This window comes from Culex pipiens, chromosome 1 (assembly GCF_016801865.2).
Source record: "Culex pipiens pallens isolate TS chromosome 1, TS_CPP_V2, whole genome shotgun sequence".
NCBI lineage: Eukaryota > Metazoa > Arthropoda > Insecta > Diptera > Culicidae > Culex > Culex pipiens.
Genome location: NC_068937.1, coordinates 125,050,787 through 125,072,500, shown reverse-complemented (window position 1 = coordinate 125,072,500; position 21,714 = coordinate 125,050,787). Strand labels below are relative to the sequence as shown.

Sequence of the window (21,714 nt, the reverse complement as noted above, 5' to 3'; positions counted from 1 at the left end):
ACTAATTTGATTTAAAAAATTTTCCCAAAAAATCAGGATGCAAAATTTTACTTAAATTACAGGATGCCTCGATCTGTACTGAGATGGACAAAAACTTTTATTTCGAAAACTGCCTCTGATTTTTATGATTTTTGTATAATGTAAAAGTGTGCAAAAAGTGCAAATGACACGGAATAAAGCGGAAGTGACCGTTATGCTTAACAACATCAAAATCCATGTCTGTTTAAAAAAATAAACAATAGATAAATTCAACTTCATTTTTGCCTTCCTCACCTCACTGAGGAAAGGCTATAAAATCACTCGAAAAATGAAATTCTTAATTTGACCCACCTTCACGTATACATATCGACTCAGATTCGACTCGAATCAAATTCTGAGCAAATGTCTGTGTGTGTGGTGGGATGTTGATAAAAAATTGCACTGGATTATCTCGGCACTGGCTCCACCGATTTTGTCTGTTTTGGTATTATTCGATTTGTCTTGGGGTCCCATAAGTCGCTATTGAAAACTATAAAGTTTAGTTGAGTACTTCAAAAGTTATGCTAAAAAAAGATTTTAACAAAAGTTCGGAAGATTGTAAAAAGGGTGGTTTTTGTAAGAAAACCCGGTATCAAAAGACCTTTCAAACGAGTCCAAAATATTGAAAATCTGACAACCCTATCAAAAGTTATAAGCACTTAAGTGTTATTTATACTATCATGCGACTTAGCGTTGAATATCCCGGATAAAAAATTACCATTTGATTACCATATTGGATCCAACAATGACACTTTGAGAAATGGTAACTATTTGTGAAATCGTTTTTCAATTTCCCTAAATTAAAATTTAACTATATTAAACTATTTGTGAACTGTTTGATTTAAGGTTACTTTTTGCCAAATAGTACTTAAACCATTTATTTACCATACAACAAACAGTTTTTTGACGAAAATAGTACTGAGTTTTTTAAGGTTACCATTGCTAACCACCCTTATGCCAGATGGTTAAACCATTTGTGAGATAGTAAAAATTCATGCCAACCATATCAATACCATTTTTAAAATAGTAGTCAAACATTTTTGGAAATGGTAGTAACAATATAGTTTAAAGTTCAATTACCATATGAAAAAAAGTTTTTATATGGTACTTTTTTATGCGGGATGTAATCAAAAGACCTTACAATAGATTGAAGATCTGACAACCCTATCATAAGTTGTAAGCACATAAGTGCTCTGAATTATGATGTTCTGAAATATGAGGCAGACGTTTTTTTAAATACTTTCAAAATGTTTTATTGTGCATATTTTGTTTAACAAATGTTGTTTCTAAATTGAGAAAATAAAAAAAATAAACAAAGGTTAAATTCACCTACCATATCAAGCGCGAAGAACGCGTCCTGCGAGATGTTCCGGATCCCCGAGGGCAGTATCAACCGGTCCACGGAGCTGAGGCTGGAGAACGCGTTCGTCTCGACCAGCACGGTCGGATTGTCCGCCAGATTGAGCAACCGGATGCCGGCGGAACCGGCGAACGCGTACGCTTCGATGCGAAGAATTTTGTTGTGGCACAGCGAAATCTGCGACACGTTCTGGAGGCCGGCGAAGGCAAACGACGCCACGACGGCCAGCGGGGTGTGCTGGATCGAGAGGTCCCGCAGCCGGGGAAGCCCACGGAACGCAAACGGTTTGATGGTGGTGATGTTGTTCCGATCGAGGGACAGCTTTCGGAGAGCTTTCAGGCCCAGGAAAGCGTCACTCTTGATCACCGGGAAGATGTTCTTCTGCAGGGCTAGAGTTTCTACTGTGAGGGGCATGTTTTTGAGGGGTATTTCTCGCAGTTCACCACTGTTGCACATCACCTGGGGGAGGAGAAGAAATACGATTTGTGTTTTAGCTATTTAAAGATTATTAAAATTTTCTTAATTGACATTTTTAGAAAAATCAGTTGCTTTTAATGTTTTTCACCATTAAAAAGATATAAAAAAAATAAAAAATTAAAACCATATTTTTAAGTTTCAAAACAGTTTAAACTAGGACAATGAAACACAATCACCCTACAAATAAATATTTTTATGATTCAAACAAAGACCTTCCCAAGGCACCCATTGAACTTCAACCAGGACTTGCGCCACTTACCCAAAATGGGCATCCAATTTTCAGGACTAGAATTTCACACAATTTCCAGTACCTTTCCAAAACCAATCCACGAAATGACGATATGCCACTTGCTTCATTACCCCCCGGAGCAGAAGATCATCCGATCAAATGCCACGCGACCGAGCACAACACGTGAAGGGAAGGCGTCGCGACGTCGATGTTAAGCACCCACAGGTGAAAAATCCCCACGAGGAAATGCCAAAAAAGAAGCCCCATCGCAAGTGGGTGGCAGTATCGTTATTTTGCCCTGAATAATAAATGAGCCGGAGCTAAATCGGATAGCCTTTTTATCGCCTTTATGAGGTGAATTTCTTCCTTCCTTCTCCATTCAGGCTGCGGGTGTCCCGGAAAAAGTGTGAGCTGCTGCTGCTGGTGGCTTCTATCCTGAGTTTTAGTACCAGCGTTACTCACTGTGGTCTGGGACGGGAAGAAAGTGGACACGATAAAATTTAACGTATTTTTTTTTGATAAATTACAATTTGGTTGGAAATTGCAATCATTTTCAATTCAGAACAAAAAATTCAGATGTAATTTTTTGCGGACCATGTTTGAAAAGTGCTAAATTTTAGCTTTATATATAAAGTTAAAAAATGCATAAACTTTGGCTTTAACAAACTTTAGGTAATAGTTTTTTGGAAGTTGTTCTTAAAAACATTCTTCTAAATTTATCTTAGCCAACTTTTTTCGTGCGCAACCAACTCAACTTTTCCCACCTTTTTCTCATTCCCCGGTGCCTCTCGACAGTGCGGTGCCTCTCGGTCTCGAGATGGATGAAGGCAAAACACATTTGGTATGCCACTTTGATGGGACTTACTGTGGGACCTTTGCCGGAATGGTTTCCCTGCTCGAGAGGGGGAGGCGCCCCCTAAAAAAGGGTTTAACCGTCTGCCTAATTCCGCTCGACCAGAGTAGGCTCTTTTTTGGGGAGTAAATTTTCCAGAATGGACCTCCCTTATCCCTTCCCTCTCCCATACCTTACTTCCGGTGTCCGTTCATTATGGGGTTTTGGTGGAGGGACCCAAGGTCCGACGCCCGAATCAACATTTCAAATTATGACATCTGTTGTTGTCCGGAGGATCAACAAACTTTGGGGGGAAGTGGGGCGGCCTAGAGTGAACGCCGAAGGGGCTTTGTGTGAAAAGTTTTCCAATTTCAGCAAATCGCTTCTTTTTAGGTTATGTATGAGGGCAAAAGAGGGAAAAAATTGCTGTGAAAAAATCTTCGGAAAAGGGTTGAGCTTGGTTGGACATACGTTATGAGACGACTCTCTTTCGGAAAGTGGAGAAATTGGTCCGGTCTGATGGACTGGAGTTTAGGATTAATCCGGCCCCAAATCTAGGACGGATTGACCTTGAGAGAGGGATTGGGGTAGCTTTTTTGGGACTTACTTAGATTTTATGGAGCTTGAACAGCTTTGCTGGACAGCTCGACGATGCACGGTCGGTGGTGTCCAATAAATGTAAATTTCTTCGCCCTGAAATCGATGCTGATTGGATGTGGCAGAATTAGAATACCGGCCAATCAAGCGTGACCGAAAGAGGTATTGGAATCGACTACCGGTTCGCTGGAAGAAAATGGTGCGATGAAATGGTTTGGGGTGGAATCAATCATGGTAAAATAGAGCCAATTATGAGGGGAAAAGAAGCAAAGCGTTTATTGATATCAATTTTTACTGGTTATAATGATGATATTTAAATTTTCCGGTTCAATAGGTATCACCTCTTTTGTTGAGTATTTTCATTTTACTTTTGTAAAATGCACCGTAACATTAAAATGCTTTTATAGATTTTCTTAACAACTTTGAGATTTGAGAAGCTTTGATTAAGGAACGTTTGTAAGATTTCTTGAATAGAACCTCCTTAAAGACTTTCTACTTTCCATGTTTTTACCCGAAACACTATGACAAAAACGAAGGTTTTTGCCCATCGTCCATCCGTTCGTCCATCAATATTTGATGTGCACAGGATACACTGATGTCCTGTCTTCATATTGGATCATTTTTAAAAGGAAGGTAAAATCTCATTCGGTGCAAGCTTACCGTTACGCAAAAAGAAAATCCCACAACCCTTTTACCGAGTGGAAAAAGTCGTCTCACTTTAGAACAATACACCAACGCAACCAAGAGGCTCTACTCTTTAGGAAAATTGCAAACGTATGATCCTGAAGAAAGTGAGCAAAAAATGTTTGGTTTTGGTCGTGTGTGATAGGGGAGGTTCACCAATATCTGTTGTTGACTCAGGAATTAAATATTCTTTTTTACGGGTAAATTCGATCGGATTTTGGGTCATGTAAATTTTGCTATCCTCACTGATCCTGCATTGAAAATTGAGTTTTTTTTATGAAAAGCAGAGACCCATCTACATGTATACCTGTCGGACTCGGAATTGAAACTGAACAAATTTCTCCGGTTCCGGATCTTACTTATGCATATATATATATATGAGATCCGGAACTTTGATGATCTGGCAACCCTGTCTCAAGTTTTGGCCACTTAAGTGATACTTATGTACTTTTTTGATGCCAAATCTCATAGTCTGAAATTGTAATGATCTATGAGGATCTTTAAGAAGGAGTGAGGAAGACACTAATCACAAAGGAGAATTGAGTTAGTTTTCTTCGTATAAAGTGATTGAAAATCTCTTCTCAAGACTGCACATGATGTATTTTTTTAGCTATCTTATTTCAATACAGTCAATTTAAAATTTTGTGCTTTTTTGAAAATTTACAAGGTTTTTGTTTTCTTGAGCATTTTAAAAATTAACGCTCTCCCCTAACCAGTACGCACACTCTCACATCATTTCCTCTGGTTTGTGCTCGGTGCCACCGGATCTGGTAAGTGGAAACACATCTTTTCCATAAAAACTGGCAGCACCGGGGCCGGGGAAAAAGTGGTCCCCAAAGAGATTCAAGCTCTGCTACAGCGTCACCTCACGTCGGGTTCCGAAGGTGTTCCGAGAGGCCTACCGCAGCGACGTAACCATCATAAGTTGGGAAAGCAGAAAAAAAAACAAAAATCCCAAAACGGCAAAGTCTACTGGGAAAGCGGCCTAAACTGGAGATTTTTGCTTGCATGATCTGCTAAAGGAGATAACTTTTCTTTCGAGAACACTTTGGAAATTGATGATTTTTGGTTCAAAGGATTCAGTTTGCACTGCTAGATGGTTTAACAAAAGCTAACTTTGTTTTTTTTTTTGCAAACCCTACAAAAGACTGAGATTTGTCGGATGATCTCCCTTTTTGCATCTATCCTCTCAATGGAGCAAGGGAAGTAAAAAAAAGGGCGGGAAAAATTGTCCCAGCCGCCGTGGTCATCTGGACCTGGTCAGCGTAGTCGCTAAAAATTGGTTGAGTCTCCACCCTGTCCACCGTAGAGGTGGTGTTTGGTACGTATTATGCCACCATCAGGGACGACGACGTCCGATGACTCAGTTGGGAATAAATGAGAAGGCCACGGTAAGGTGGTTCATGTTTCGGTTTTTGCAGTTACTTCATCGTTTGGACAAATAGACGGGAAAGATTATTTAGGTGACATCGAGCCTTAATCATTTGGGAATTTTGGTGGTGGTTGCATATTTTTGCAATAGTTGTTTGAATGCCACGAATTACAATAGCGATAAGTATATTTTTTGGATTAGTCATGTTTACTGTTTATAATAAAACAATTATACAAACTTGTAATATAATATGGTCGTCGCAAATTTTTGAAGTTTAAGTCCCTCGACTCTCACCGATGAAAAAAGGAATAAACCTTTTGCACAAACATTCAACATATTTTAAACTGGCTCAATCATGCTTAAAACTTCAAATATGTTCTAGCATGATCATGACTTCTTAGCTAAAAAGAGTAACTTGTGACGTTGAAATTTCACAATTCGACGCTATCGTGCTATCTTGTCACACGTCGATTTTTGACCTTCCGATTAAATCGCGTTTTAATGTTTGACCTTGAATAAACAAAAAATATATCGCGCAATGTAAACAATATCAAACACGTTTTGTTTGGCTCACCATTCTGTTAATGTTATGTTGAAATTGGTTGCCGGAGTCCCGAGTTATAATTACAAATGTTTACAGTAGTCGGGCATGTACGTGTGTCAAACGTTCTGACCTGAAATCCTTTAGGTCAGTTGACGCACTTACAGCAATTCTCTGGGTGTGTCAGGATATCACGATTTGATCGAAACTTCTTTCATTTGAATTGTAAAAACAATGCACGGAGTTTTTTTTTCGATTTTTGTGAATTATCTCAGGATTGAAATCTAGTTTTGGGAACTGTTAAGGACAACAGGTGAGGCATTGAAAGCTTCGCAAAATGGCGTCCTTAATTCAATGTGCAACAAGAAAGCACGATCACGACGAATTAAGGGGGGGAAGGGGACTGTCGGCTTAGTTATACGCCCTTTCTGCTACGTGACATTTGAAGGAACTCTTTCTCGAAAGAGGAAAAGTACGATTTTTGCGTCATTCGATACGAAATGAAATCAGCAACTTTGTTTTTAGGCTCAATAGATTCGTTATTGAGACTATAGAGAAAATCATGCTGAAATTCTTACTGTCTTAAATTGTAGTATTTCGACTTATCTCATCGAAAGTCTAATCAATAATAACAACTAAAAAGTTCTTACCTGAGCCGGCGACAGGCACAGACACCCTTTAGGGCAGGCCGCCTCGACGATAAAGTGCCGACAGCCGTAAAATCGCCACAGGACTCCGATGTAGAACAATATCCGCCAGACGACATTCATGGCTGCCCCTTTCGTCCAACCGAGGGAGATGATTCGTCTTTGAAGTTTTTGTACTATTTTTGTAGCATTTACTACGACGACTTGATGATGATACTGAAAGAGAATATCAAGAAAGATAGGAAAGGACGTTGTAAAATTGTCGATTCTGATTCTGCACTGAAAAGGATCTGGTAAGTCAAATTCACCAAAATGCAATCGGTGAAAATTCAAAACGACAGGAAAAAAAGTCTTTGCGAATGCAATGTCACCATTCACTGCACCATTATAATTTTGTCTCGTCAAATTTGAATAATACGCAAACTTTTGCCATTCTGAGTGCTTTCAAAAGCGAGCACAGACCAGATTTGTGCTGAACGAACGTTGTTCAATTGGTTGAGTTTTGCAACACGTTTCTTAGTATTCACAGTTTTGATTGTATTTAATCTGAAGAAAGTATGAATTAAAATTTGAATTCACACTATTTTTCTTCCAACTATTATCAAGTGAGATAAGATATTTTGCATTTTTCTCGAATTCTAATGATAACAAAATTTTAATATAGATAACAACAAAAAAAAACTAAAAAGCACCCACGAAACAAACCGGAAATAGTAGTTTATGCAACAAGTTGCAAAAATAGGATTTTTTCAGCACGAGTCGTATATTTATCCAACGAGGTTCACCGAGTTGGATAAATACGACGAGTGCTGAAAAAATCAAGTTTTGCAACGAGTACCATACAACATTTTTTGCAATTCCGAGAAACATCCATTGAGTGAAATTTTAAGTCAAATTTTCATGTATTTTGTCAATAAATCGTTTGAATCAAAAAAGTGTTGAAAAGTGTTACTTTTCGAAACAAGTACTGAAAAGTTCAACTTTTCAGCACCCATTTCAGTGCTGAAAAGTAGAACTTTTCAGCATTTATTTTGAAAAGTGTTGCTATTCGATTCTGTTATTTTTTGTACAGAAAAGTAGGCTATTTCGTCGCTCAAGAATGGCAGGAAAAGTAAGTAGTTTCACGACGGAATTGCAAAAAGGGTTTTTTGCAATTCCGTCGTGAAACTACTTACTTTTCCTGTCATTCTTGAACGACGAAATAGCCTACTTTTCTGTACCAAAAATAACAGAATCGAATAGCAACACTTTTCAAAACAAATGCTGAAAAGTTCTACTTTTCAGCACTGAAATGGGTGCTGAAAAGTTCAACTTTTCAGCACTTGTTTCGAAAAGTAACACTTTTCAACATTTTTTTTTTATTTAAACGATTTATTGACAAAATACATGAAAATTTGACCTCAAATTTCACTCAATGGGTGTTTTTTCGGAATTGCAAAAAATGTTGTATGGAACTCGTTGCAAAACTTGATTTTTTCAGCACTCTTCGTATTTATCCAACTCGGTGAACCTCGTTGGATAAATGTACGACTCGTGCTGAAAAAATCCTTTTTTTGCAACTTGTTGCATAAACTACTATGTCATAATTTCCGGTAGCATGTTCGAGCACTATATTTGTGGGCAGCGATCGTCTCGTTCCAGTTCTCGTTATGCCACTTTTACTCGAATTCAGTCTCTTGAGTCAGCAGAAAAAATAAGGAAAATTCGCATTCTCTCAATTTTTCCTTGTAGTAGGTACGTCGTCGTCGCGGGCCAGACACTGATGAAAATGTTGACAGAGTTCCAATTTAATTTAAACTTTTTCACTCCTTTCGGTTGGCGTACGTTTTAAGATCTGGAACCGTGCAGACGAAGGTGAAGGGGCGCGCTCGTCACTAACGAGGAACATGGCCCAGAATGAGCCCACGGAACCACGGAGACCCGCGGGGTGAATTTGAATAATTTGTGTCGCACGACGGGCTAGGAAACAGGGATGGTACTAAAAACGTTCATAAGTAAATTGAAAACGAAAAAAAAATCAATATCTTTTTAAAAGTATATTAGTATAATGAGCAATAAAATTGGAAAATGATCTTTCTTAACTATAGCGATTTTTTTTAAACTCAGCGAGGTGAATTACGATGCAAAATGTATTTTCTGAATTCTAAGAATTTCATAAATTCCCCAGTTATGTGCCCTAGCACTAGGCCAAAATATGTTTATATCACATTACATACTGTAAGCCTTATCGTATCGTAGAAATAAATATTGCTAAAGAAAAAAATCAGTCCTTTTTGATTCTCACACTGTGATTTATCAGTGAAACTCTTATGATGAAGATTTTCCAATCGCTGACAAATAGCAATCATCAAATTTATTAATAAAAACATTAACAGTTAAAGTTCAAAAATATTGAAGTTGAAATAAATGCAGAAATCAAGGAAATTGTGCAATGATGGATAAAAAACTTAATTAAAAAAAGCAAAAAAAAAATAAAATTGTTCACATCCCTGGCCAGAGAACTCACCAAAACAAAGTTAAGGGGTTAGGGGTGTTCCGGCTGGATTGCCAGCCGAGAGAAGTGTTGAAAATGGCCAAGAAAAGGAAGATCGGTGACACAAAGATGACGAGAAGCGACAACGAGTTGACAAGAGTTCGCCCCGTTGCGCTGGGTTCGGGAGGTGAAATTTTGATGCCCTCTCATGGCTCTGGAAAATCTGGACCCGGGTACCTTTGACTGCAAAGCTACGACGAAGGTACGACTTCTGAGTGGCTTTTCTTTGAATTAAGTCAGTGGAATGGCGGAAATGTTAATTTTGATGGAGCTTTGTTGTTTTTTGAATGGCGTTGACTTCTTTGAAAATGTTGCAGGTCTTTTTTTGTTCTCGCCAAGGTTTTACATTTACTTTTAATTTAGATGTAACATTTTCTGAAAACAGATTTCTAAAATCACAAAAAACGGGTTTCAAATCGATTTAATTTCTCTATTTTCTATATCTAGAATGATTCCATCAAATAGGAGTTTCCCTTTTTTCGTCGTTTAACCATCTGGTTGTAATTTCCGACCCGGTACTACTAAGAATCAATTTGCGGTGATTATGTTAAAGTGGAAAATTGCCCAGATTAAATTCACAACTTTCTTGGAAACCTTCACTGATCCAATTTCAGGTAAACTCACCATACCAAGCGTTAAATCCTTTGATTTAACGCTCTTCGTGCAAGTCCTGTAGAACACTACCACCCACACTCATATCAACCTTTCACTCCCTTTGACGGGTTCGTTTTCCTTGGAGAACATTCAATTACCGCTGGAAACGCCGACCTTCTCGTAGCAGCTACAACTTTGTTGACACAAACGGACTCAAATTGAAAGGAGTTGGACTTGTCACAGTCAGCAGCATTTTACCTCTGAAATCAATCTCGCTACTCTAATCCCACTCAAACTCGTATTTATTTTGGCACTGTTAAAAAAACTGCAGTATTTTTAATATAATATTTTATCAATAATATTCAGATTCGTTACTATGTTTGATTAAACATGTCGTTACAAGTGAATGGAAAACAATATTGGATTTTCAAATGTGTGTTTTCGAAATAAGGTCACTGTCGAATCATGTGAAAGTAATTTTACTTAGACAGCTTCAAACGACTGCGAGTGAGTGTGCTTGTTCGTCAATTGTATGTTCGTATGTTTGTATACGTGGGTGACTGTTTGTGTGCAAACAGCATTTGTAGCGGTAGTCCTAAAGCCAAAGAGTTCACCTTTTGCAATCTACCAAATTCTCTGTATAGACGGACCGAAAGGTTCATTTTTTTGCCTTAAGCAAACACAATTCCATCACAAAACCTGACTGAGGTGACTCGGCTATGGTTGTTACACACAAACTTGCACACACACACATATGCTTCCATTACACAATTCTTGATTCGAAGAGCTCTACCATATTGACAACAAGAGACGAGATGCAAACGAAAAGCCATAAGGATTTCGCAATGGTACCCCTTAATCCCAATTTGATTTGGCTAAAAGAAAAGCTTACAGAGTACACAAATTCACATCAAATGCAGCAAGTAGTACTGACGTTGTGTAAACAAGATTGTATGCAAAAAAGAACGAAGGGTGAGAAGCTGGCTGGGGGTCCAGATCAAGGAGGACTAACCGAAATGGATTGTTGACTGTTGGGAGTTTGGATTAAGTTACTTCTTTTTTATGAGATTTTGTATTCTGTAAAGTAAACCTCAGATGAGGTTACCATTTGTACCACATTATTTCAGTTTTCGTGACTATTATTATTACACCCAAACACACGGGCAGCTTGGTGCAAAATCTGTTATGAAAGGTAACATTTTTTAAAGCAAATCCACTATGACATATTTTGATACATTTTTACCTGTGGGTGTACGTATCATTTTTTCTCAATTCAATCAGCAGTTTGGAGTTCAACACTTTAACCCAACCCCATATTTCTTCTTTCCTCATAGATAAACGAGAGAGCGCATAGTTGCTTAAAATGATTCCATACAAAATACACCTGAATTTACAATTTAAAATATTTGCAAGGATTTCACTTCAATTCAATTCAGTCGATTGGAGTGTTTCCAGGGAGCTCAAATCTATCGTACGTTGATGAAAAATGCTGGCATCAAATAAAAAAAAATAGTTTTGTAATTTATTCGAAACAATAGATTACCAGTAAATTAACTATTTAAAAAAATATTTCCATCAACTTTATTTTTAATTTTGGTAATATTAGGAAAACTAATAAATGCTGATTATCATAAAGGGGTTTTTAAAAGATTTTTTTTCAAGATTTATAAATTGTTGGACAAACACACCACTAATCCTTCATCAATGCAGGAACCACCCGAGGACGACGTCGTCAATCCGGTTCCGCAATTCATCTTTCTCGCCCAAATAACTTTTCGTGTACTTGCTCTTTCTCTCTCTCTCAAGAACTGGGACTCACCAGAGTGCATTCGGAGCGTGTATTTGTTCATGATTGTGCCACCCAGAGCTTTCTTTTATTAAATTTTCCCCATTTTCCTGTTTGCAGTAGCATCTTCTCGTCTTCTTCCTCCACTTACAGTTTTCACAATACGTACTTTTGCTGCTTGTGTGTACGGGTAAGTACAACGCAGCATATTTTTCCGTTGTGAATTTGAGTGAGTGTGTATTTGTGTGTAGAAGTGCATTCATAGCATATTCCTGCTACTCCGCCTGCATTTAGTCTGCAGTGATGGCAGATACTTCGACCAAGGTTGGTGAACAAGTGATCTCGAGGTTGAAAAGTAAAGCATTCTCCTGCACTGGCCAAATCTCAAGACGACATCCGTTCGGTCCCCAGAACTTTCGTCAATATGCAAAGATACACAAGTACAAGTTCGTTTGAAGCTTTTCTGCAAAGTCAAACTTGGGTAAGCCAACTACTGCTGGAGATAATCCGAGAATCGAGCGAACATTATTTGGCCCGCTTTATTGCATTCGATACATACACACACATACACAATCGAAGGGGAAAAGTTTCTCCTGTTTCTCTTCGAATAGAGACGGCAGCACTGTTCTCCGAACCTCACCCCCATCATGAAATTGAATTCCTTTCTGAGAGGAACTTTTAATTTCCCAGCTGTCTCTATCGATTCCGGGTGAAAAATAATCATTAGAAAAGTTTTGCCGAGTGCACGGAACAGTTCTGCTAGGAAACGTAATTCGAAATCGTTGCTCTAAAGTCAAGAAACATTTCTTAAACTCTTCACTACTCACAACTCATCTGTCTGATTGTGGTAGAGTGATGATCACCGCACACACCATCATTGTAATTTTTTTTCACACTTGTGGAAAGGAAAGGTACGGAGTTTTCTTTTTCCTGACGATTATTCCCCAACAAAACCGAGCTATAAATATTAAACAAACGTTTCCCATTGGAGAATATTCTCCGAACAGCAGATGATGGGAGAAGCTGCTGCAAAAGTTTTCCGACGGACTATACCTTGGTGCGCAAGGGTAATTACTATTTGAACTTGTTAATGTATACTAAAATCATATTCATAAAGTTTAGCAACAATTTAAAATGTATTGTTCTTAAGCAACTGTGCACTTGGCATATTTTGAGTTATTCGAAATTAGAATGCATATTACTTCCTAGGGAAAATAAACATAACGCATCTGAATTTTGTCTATTTTGTTGATCAAATTTGTAAATTTCTATTTGGTTGATTGCCCACAATGCTTAGTGGGCAATCCTAGTTTAATTTTTTTTTTGCAATTCCGTCGTTAAACTACTTACTTTTCCTGTCATTCTTGAACGACGAAATAGCCTACTTTTCTGTACCAAAAATAACAGAATCGAATAGCAACACTTTTCAAAATAAATGCTGAAAAGTTCTACTTTTCAGCACTGAAATGGGTTGCTGAAAAGTTGAACTTTTCAGCACTTGTTTCGAAAAGTAACACATTTCAACATTGTTTTGATTTAAACGATTTATTGACAAAATACATGAAAATTTGACTTAAAATTTCACTCAATGGGTGTTTTTTGGAATTGCAAAAAATGTTGTATGGAACTCGTTGCAAAACTTGATTTTTTCAGCACTCGTCGTATTTATCCAACTCGGTGAACCTCGTTGGATAAATGTACGACTCGTGCTGAAAAAATCCTCTTTTTGCAACTTGTTGCATAAACTACTATTCAGTCATTATTTATTATAACGCATTTCTATCCCACCAGCCTAGCAAATAAAGTTGTTTGCAATGATACATTTTTTCGATTATTGTATCCATGTGGAGAGATTTGGCTTGATCTTCTATACATTTTGTTTCAGTATCCACAGATCAAATAGTTGATTCTGTTTTGTAAGCTAGAAAGATTCTAATAACTTAATAATTGGAATTCACATAAGGCAACGGAGGGCTATGAATAATTTAGTTTTTTGATAAAGAGATTTACCAGCCGACATTTTCCAGCCGTTTTTCTGTTAATTTGAAGGATGTTTTAAGATTTTCTGATAAATTGATAGTTTTTTTTTATTTGAAGCATTTTGAAAACAAAATTTAATGGTTTCATTTTTTTTATAGTTCCATACCTTAAATTTTTTCTACTAAGTTCAAATATTCATATTTTTTAATTTTTAAAACTTATCAACAATTCGAACACGTTTGAACATCAAGCGCTGAGGGGCTCACTACACCGGTAGTCATGCAGTCTGGAACGGTAGCCTATGGCCGTAAACAGACCTTGGTAGGGATCAGAGTTCGCACAAACCACCCTGTAGAGTAGGTTTCTATAAATAATGCGTTCTTTTGTTTTGTTATTCTCCAAGTTGGGCAATAATTCTTTCTTCAAGTTCATTTTGTAGAATGCAGGTAAGGTTACTTGCGAAGAGTTGGGATTCTGGGTGCAAGTCAGCGGATTTTCCACATTAAACTGGGGATTAAGGAGCAGACTGTTGCATGCTGTTGAATCTTTGTTAGCCAATTTTGCAATGTGCACTGAACAGTTCTACTCATTCAGTTGGTGGGTAAATTATAAAAGAATAGACTTCGTTTAATTTAGTTTTGAATTACCTTTCAAAGTCTTTAATCAATCAGACTTGAAATATCACATCAGGTTATTATTTTGCATAATACAGTCATATCAAAATTGATAACATCGCAAGGTTCAACTTAATCTCAATTAAATAATTCATTTCATGCACGGTTTTGGAACCCTAAATTTGCTTGAATAAATCTTTCCATTCCTGCTAGTTGTTTAGAAGATCTTTCCAGTCGTGCAATTTGCCTTCCTCTAAAGAGTGTCATAACAATCATCATTTTCCGCTCATTCCACGCGTGAGCCCTTCAAAAAAAAAACGAAGAAGACGAAGCAGAGAAAACGTCTTAATTTGAACAATCTTGTCATTTTCCACCCAGCCTACGACTCGACCTCCGCTTTTCCCCTTTATGTCAAGCCGAGAGATTCCACGAAGGACTTGAGTGTGGCATCGCAGAGAGTGTGTTGAAAAGCCATGGGGCCAAGTCGTGTCTGATTTGGAGAGCCTTGAGGTGGCACAATCATACCACTCTCCTCACTCCAGAGACACTCAATTTTGAGGCGAGCGTGCCAGGACAACGTCGTCGTTCTAGACTGGTGGTGATGGAGGTTTGAGAAAATGTGTAGTTTGAAAAGATATTTTTTGTAAATATTTATTTTAAACAAGCGTTTCCCGGCAAACTTCGTCCTGCCCTTTTTGCTTTCTTGACGTTTTTAGCTTGTTTGCTTATTCAGCCTCCTGTGATCAAAATTTGCTTTACGCAACTTTTCCCATACAATCTGCAGATTTTCCGGAATCGGTTCCAGAGTGGCCAAAGTTGTCACTTTTTTGCGTAAGAACCTTCCTTGGACTTATACGAACCCAACGCAACAAAGATCACCTCGATCCGACGCTCCGTACTGAACTGATTCGCGTTCGAACAAAACCGTCGAAATTTTTTATATATATAGATCATACCGTCCTCAGAATTGATGGGGTAAATTACTGTAGTAGTTATGTTTGTGAAAATTATTTTAATATTTTATTTGTTCAGAACAGACACAGGGCATCAAAATTTAAAATTGTCATCTCTATTAAAACTGTAGCCCTAATTCACCAAAGTAAACGTTATTTTTTGGAGAAACATGAGTTGAACTCCAACACTTAGTTTACACTTCAAGTAACTCGTACTGCTTTTACACCTACATCGTTATCCAGTGATAAAAACATTGTGATGTGAACAGGTTCTTATGTGAAAAGTACACTTTCCAAATAAATCAATGTAAAATTACAACAAAATAAGGTAACAAAAGAAAATAACTCTTTTTATTACTGTGTAACTTGAATGTTCCTCCTGTGCGATGTTTGTCACTTTCTCGGCAAATGTAGTCGTTTCATTGTCCGCCCAACCGTCAGTCGGTTCAACTCCAGCTTTTCTCCGCACGTGCCCGACATAATCACATTTTCACTTCAATTCCTTCCGGTATCGTAAATAAACGAAATGGATGGTGTATCTTGATATCAAATTAATTTACGTTTACGTCTTTTTGGCAGTGCTCCCAGCTTTGAGGTTAAGCTGTGCGGATGCGAGCCAAAAGTCAGTCAGTCAGTGTTGCTGATTCTGCGGTAGACGGAGAACAAGAACACGCTGCCGGGATCGGGAGCTTTGGGTGGAGATCCACTCTGGGCGAAGTAAGAAAGGAAGATGTTGTTGTTGACACTGTGGTGGCTGGGAGGTGGAATTGTTGCTGATGTTGCTAGGTGTGAAAGTGTACTCAGGACAAGCGTGAAAACACCAGAAATAATGGTCGACGTTTGTCTGCAACGCGAGGAGGATGAACATGCAGAAGTAAGGAATATCTACAACTTCGAGGGAGCGCACATTGCCGAACTGGTGATTTGGGAATACTAAACTGATGATGATGGCAACACTGTACTTGAAAAGAATCATTATAAACTCTCCAATCAAAGTTAAAAACCTGTAAAAATGTCGTAAATTGGATTGTAAGGTTGTAAGATTGGCCAAATAATTATTCAAGATTCCACTTAGTGTCTTAAAACATTCACACCGTACTGTCTCAAGCATTCTTCGCATAATAGCTTCAAATTTCCTCTAGTAAACAGTGCAGTAACACAGTCGTATCCGTATCGTCAAGAGACTACATCCAGGCAAGAAGCTGGCGGTGCTGCCGCATTAGGCACCTCTCATGCCTTCTGGAGACTTCTTGAACAACGACGCTTCCTTTTCGGGGCCACCTTTAAGACCGTCCGGGCTGAAAGTGTCAACAACAGGCAGGCTGGTCGCGCCTCGAGTTGCTCGTGTACCCCACAGGACCCGCAAAGCAGCTTGTATCATTTTCAGAGCAAGAGTCTACGGGCTTGAGAAGACGAAGCCGACGACGACGATGATGACTGCCGAAATGAGTTGGCGTAACCTCTTGGCAGGTTGGGAATGTTTGGGAATCAGTGATGGGATTTTTTTATTGGCGAAAATTTGCAGTTTTTTTTAATGAAAAATCAATGTCTAATTTTAAGTTAGGTGTTTTTTTGCAAAATGAACTGAAATAAAAGGTAGTTTCCTTTCCGTTATAAACAAAAAGAAAGTAATACTGAAATTGCTGACACAAAAAACAGTCTGTTCGGAATATTTGTCTGTTAAAAAACTTTACACTCAGTGTGAAATATACTTATTAAACATCGGATTTATTACTCGCTCAAATTTGCCATTTTAGTATTTCTCATCTCTGAGCAACTTTCTCATCGACCATAATTATTCTTGCCATGCCTTCTTGGTTGTTGGCGCCGGCAACATCTTTGCCAGCATAGTCAAATAATGTCCCAGAACAGCACGGTGGTTACCGGTGAAAAAACAACAACGTTACAAAAGTGGCAATCTCAGACTGTTGGCTGGTTCCTGTGGGGTCGTATAAATTTCTAAATAAACAAAAAACAGATAATTCATCTCCTTTGCGGGTGTTGTCTTGGTGAGAAGGTAAACAGAGGATTAAGGGTTCAGGGTATGTCGAATTAAGAATGTTTTGAGCACGTTTCGTTTTCTTTTTAAACAGTTTTTTTTCATGTGCGTTCTCAAAATGAGACAGATTGAACTTGGATTGAACTGTTCAATTTAAAAAGAAGGCAACGCAAAAAAAACAAATCTCGTCACATTCCGGCAGCATGCCATGAATAAATAACTGCATCGAAATGCAGCTTTTGCATCACCCCTTAGCACCGACAGAAGCAGGCTATGTCAGTTCTAACCAAACTAAGCAAAACCATGCAAAAAGGGACAAAAAGGACAAGAGTGTGGGACGTGTCAAAATTGTGACACGTGCCGCCCAAAGCCAGTGTCTGTGTGGTGTGTGCCATTGAGATCTTAATTGAAAATCGGTACCCTCCGGCCAGAGAGATGGCATGTGCGATTGATTTTTCGCGCAAAAAGGGAGATCCCTCTTTGGTGGTGGATTTGTTTTTGGTTTTGTTGGGGGAAGCGAACAGTACGGTAGGTATCAACTTCTGGTGGAGACAGTTTTGTGGAATGGTGTTACGGAGAGATGTTTGATTTTCTGGTTTTGTATGAAGTTTCTGACAGCTGTCACTGGGTTAGACATATTTCAATATACGATTTACCAAGTATATAAAAGTGTCTTGGCAGGGTCTATCAAGCTATCATTTCAAACAAAACATTGTAAACGGGTAAAGACGAACACTTGGGAGCTGATGAGAATCGAACCTTGGACCATCCGCTTACAACGCGTGCACGTAAACCAGTAAGCCAATGAAACTTTCTTATCTTTATTAACATAAGTTCATAAGATTAGGTTTCCGGTGAGATTGAATAAAAACCCCTTTACCTTCAACAATAACAGGATATGATTTATTTGAGACACAAGTATAAAAAACATATGTTTTTTTTGCTTTGTTATAAAACATATTTCAATTACAAATTGTTCCAATTGATTTGATATAATAGTAGTTTATGCAACGAGTTGCTTACAACATATTTTGCAATTTCGAAAAACGTTTCTTGAGTGGAATTTTATGTCAAACATTCATGTGTTTAGTAAATTCACCGTTCAAGACAAAAAATATTAAAAAGTGTTAATTTTCGATACTGGTGTTGAAAAGTTCAACTTTTCAGCACCAATTTCAGTGCTGAAAAGTAGAACTTTTCAGCACTGGTATTGAAAGGTATTAATTTTCCATTCTGTTATTTTTGGTAGGGAAAAGTAGGCCGTTTCGTTTCTCCAGAAGAACAGGAACAGTTGACAGTTTTACAGCGGAATTGCAAAAAGGATATTTTCTTTATTTTTTGTAGATATGTTACGTTTTGTCAATCTTGTCACACCTTTTTGAAAAATATTATCAAAGATTTTCGGATATGCATTCAGCAAAAAAAAAAAAAAAAACAAAAAAAAACAAAATAATGGAAATAGGTCAATGTGAGTTTGTTAACAAAGAGTATATCGTCTGTTGTGTGCTATCTTGTGACAACGACCATTTAGTACTTCTCGAGAAAATCGATTTTTAAAGTTTGATGGTGAATAATTTCAAAACAATGAATGATGGAGTCAAACTTATTGAAGCAATCGGTTCGTATACTATCGCTAAACAAACGCTCCAATTTCCAACTAATTTGGTTACACCAGTTAAAAGATACAGAAAATTATGTAAACAAAAATCTGAAAAGCACGTGTCAAAAGTGTGTTTCGAAAGTAAAATTGTACTACGTGTCAAAAGTGTGCACAGAAAACGAAGTTGACTTTATAGCTGTCGGCCACCATTGCTAGTACCAACCACTAGTGTCTTCCTTTTTATCTACAAGGACTTCGCCGCCCTGGGCTCCTAAGTGTTTGAGTACGGCACGGAGCGACGGCGCCGGATACCCATATTTACACAAAGAATTTTAGAGCGCCCGCCGTGGGATTCGAGCCGGCGACCTCTGGATTGTGAATCCAGTGCGCGGTCCGATTGATCCACACGGGCGAGACAAGTGTGCACAGAATTCCCATACAAACTAAAATAAGCTTTATCAATAGTTTAACCGACTTAATCAGTATATTTTCAAAAACAAAAGATTGCATTGCCTTTAAAAAATGTGTATTAACATAAATTTGTGAAAAACAAGAGAATTTTTTTACATTTTCCAACAAGTGTGAACATATTTTTTTCGGATTCCCCGAACAATTTTACATAACATATTTCAAAATGGTGAAGTTTCTTTCACAGAATTCCGAGATATTATTTTTTGAAGATAAAAACTGGAGTTTTCAACACGCCGCACTCGAAAACCGAAAAATGACAAAAACGGCAAAAAACAACTTTTCACTAAAACTGCAATAAATTTAAAATTTAAGTGATGACCTATACATTTTTGGGTACCATATGTTGCGTCTATCAATCACAAAAAATACAAAATATAAAATTGTCTAATAAATGGCCTTTCAAATCGATGAAGCAGACAGTACACTTCAAAAAAGTTTGCTTCAAAAACTTGAAAGTTCAACATTTTCTAAACGTTTTACCTGACAGCAACACCTTATTTCACTCAAAACGAGTGTTTCATCAAACCGTCCCCTTCTGGTTTCCTCTAATTAGCGCCACATAATGTATGCGACATGTCCAACTTTTTGTCGGATTTTCCCCCTGAAAGAACCCTTCCACACTTTTCCAGGCTGCGGAGCTCATCCCTGAAAGCTCTCTCTGTCCTTTCTCGACGCAGGAAGCTTTATAACTCGATGAGGGGGAGCGGCGGCAGGACCAAACCCCAATGACATTATCAGGCAGTTGATGCTGCGGCGCGGTGGCTGAAATAAATTTCGAGATTTCATCTGCAGTGTTTAAACAGTTGATTATGCTTGCTGCCTTTCCACCACATCAGGGAAAAGTGGGAGGGGGAGGGGTAGTATTTCCCTCTTTTATCTTGCACCGGGCAAAGTTTGTAGCAGCTTTTGACATAATGTTTGCATAAAGTGCACAAAAGTGGGGTCGGGTTCCGGTGAAGCTCCTTCAGCACCATTGCTAGGAAAAAGCTTAAGTGCTTAAGGGGCTTCTATAATGACGTTAATGATATGAACTATAGCAAGGGAGGGAATTTCGCTTTCTATTACGCATCGTTGCATCTGGGGGAAATGCTTTCCCACTTCTAATCGATTTAAATGAGTTACGCAACTTTAGCCTCTTATCGCATCTCGAGCTCGTTGGTGACTTATCTCGAGCAGTGGAGTTTTGCAATTCTCTGCGAATAGAATACGCAATTTGGTATACTGACAATTAAAAACTAAAACATGAATCATCTTATATTTTTGCCATTTTTTCGTATATTGTTGTATGAAATTTCAATTTCATCGGGCACCTTATGTTGACATATCAGCACATTGATGTCCAATTACAGCTGGGTAATTCTCCGCCACGGGTTTCGCCTCATAAGCGGAAAGTCATGGGTTCTTCTCTGGGTGGCAGCCTTAGGTTTAAGTTCAGAGGTAGCAGCAACCGTATGAGTATAAAACGGTTGCTTCACGTGCTCTTCAAGCATGTGATCGATCTTGGGATATTCCTTTGCGCCTCTTTCCCAAAATAAATTCCTCGTGCCTTCGCATGTAAATAATGCCCAGCCGATCGGTATTGCACTGCAGTCCAGTCGCATTGTCCAGATCAGAGCAAAGGGAACACCGCAAAAGTAGCGCTGCAAAAAGACAATTGTCTTTACAAGACCCCGCGCGGCAAATAATAGCTGCTGGGAAGAGCTTGAAAAATGACACGAAAAAATTGTCACCGCGGTTCTAGCGATACATAGCGCACAAGGCACAAGGAATGGAGTTTACAGCATCTGGATGGAACAGCACTTTCCCTCTCAATAGGGACTGTGTTATAGATCTGGAACTGCTTAATAACAGTAAAAATGGGTAACACGATACAATAGTCCTTGTAATCAGGATTCAGTGTCTTAATACTCAAACAGAAAAAAAAAAATTCTCCGCCAACTCACATAGCAGTTGCCCCGACCCTTCTTCGATGTGCGTGAAAATTTGTCCTAAGGGGTAACTTTTGTCCCTGATCACGAATCCGAGGTCCGTTTTTTGATATCTCGTGACGGAGGGGCGGTACGAGCCCTTCCATTTTTGAACATGCGAAAATAGTCATATTTTTCGATAATTTGCAGCCTGACTTGTAAAATTTGAAGTTACAGAAAATATCATGAAAAATGCATAACTCATTGATGTTATTTACAAAGTTCAGGAAATAATGTTTATTTGTGTTTCACTGTTGATTTTTGACATAAAAAACACATTTTTTTTCTTCATGAGAATCGACATCACGATCACCACCATCAGACAGGTTTGAAATTTAATCCTTGCCTACCAGCTCACCCTCTTCAATGCCGGCGCTCTTGCAAAGGAAACTTAATTTGCCACCAAAGCCATGTCAGGCTTGTCCGACCAGAGGGCATCGTTTGATAAGAAGAACCCGAG

At 38.3% G+C, this 21,714-nt stretch overlaps 1 protein-coding gene across 1 annotated transcript in view; it reads right to left on the bottom strand.

The window, feature by feature from the left end:
- LOC120414289 (chondroadherin-like) overlaps window positions 1-21,714 on the bottom strand; it is an 80,565-nt gene that overhangs the window by 2,190 nt on the left and 56,661 nt on the right. The window contains exons 2-3 of the mRNA XM_039575420.2: window positions 6,761-6,973; window positions 1,352-1,837 (exon numbers count right to left, since the gene is read on the bottom strand). Coding sequence (XP_039431354.1) covers window positions 1,352-1,837; window positions 6,761-6,880 — 606 coding nt within the window. The 5' untranslated portion in view covers window positions 6,881-6,973. The remainder of the gene's footprint in view (window positions 1-1,351; window positions 1,838-6,760; window positions 6,974-21,714) is intronic.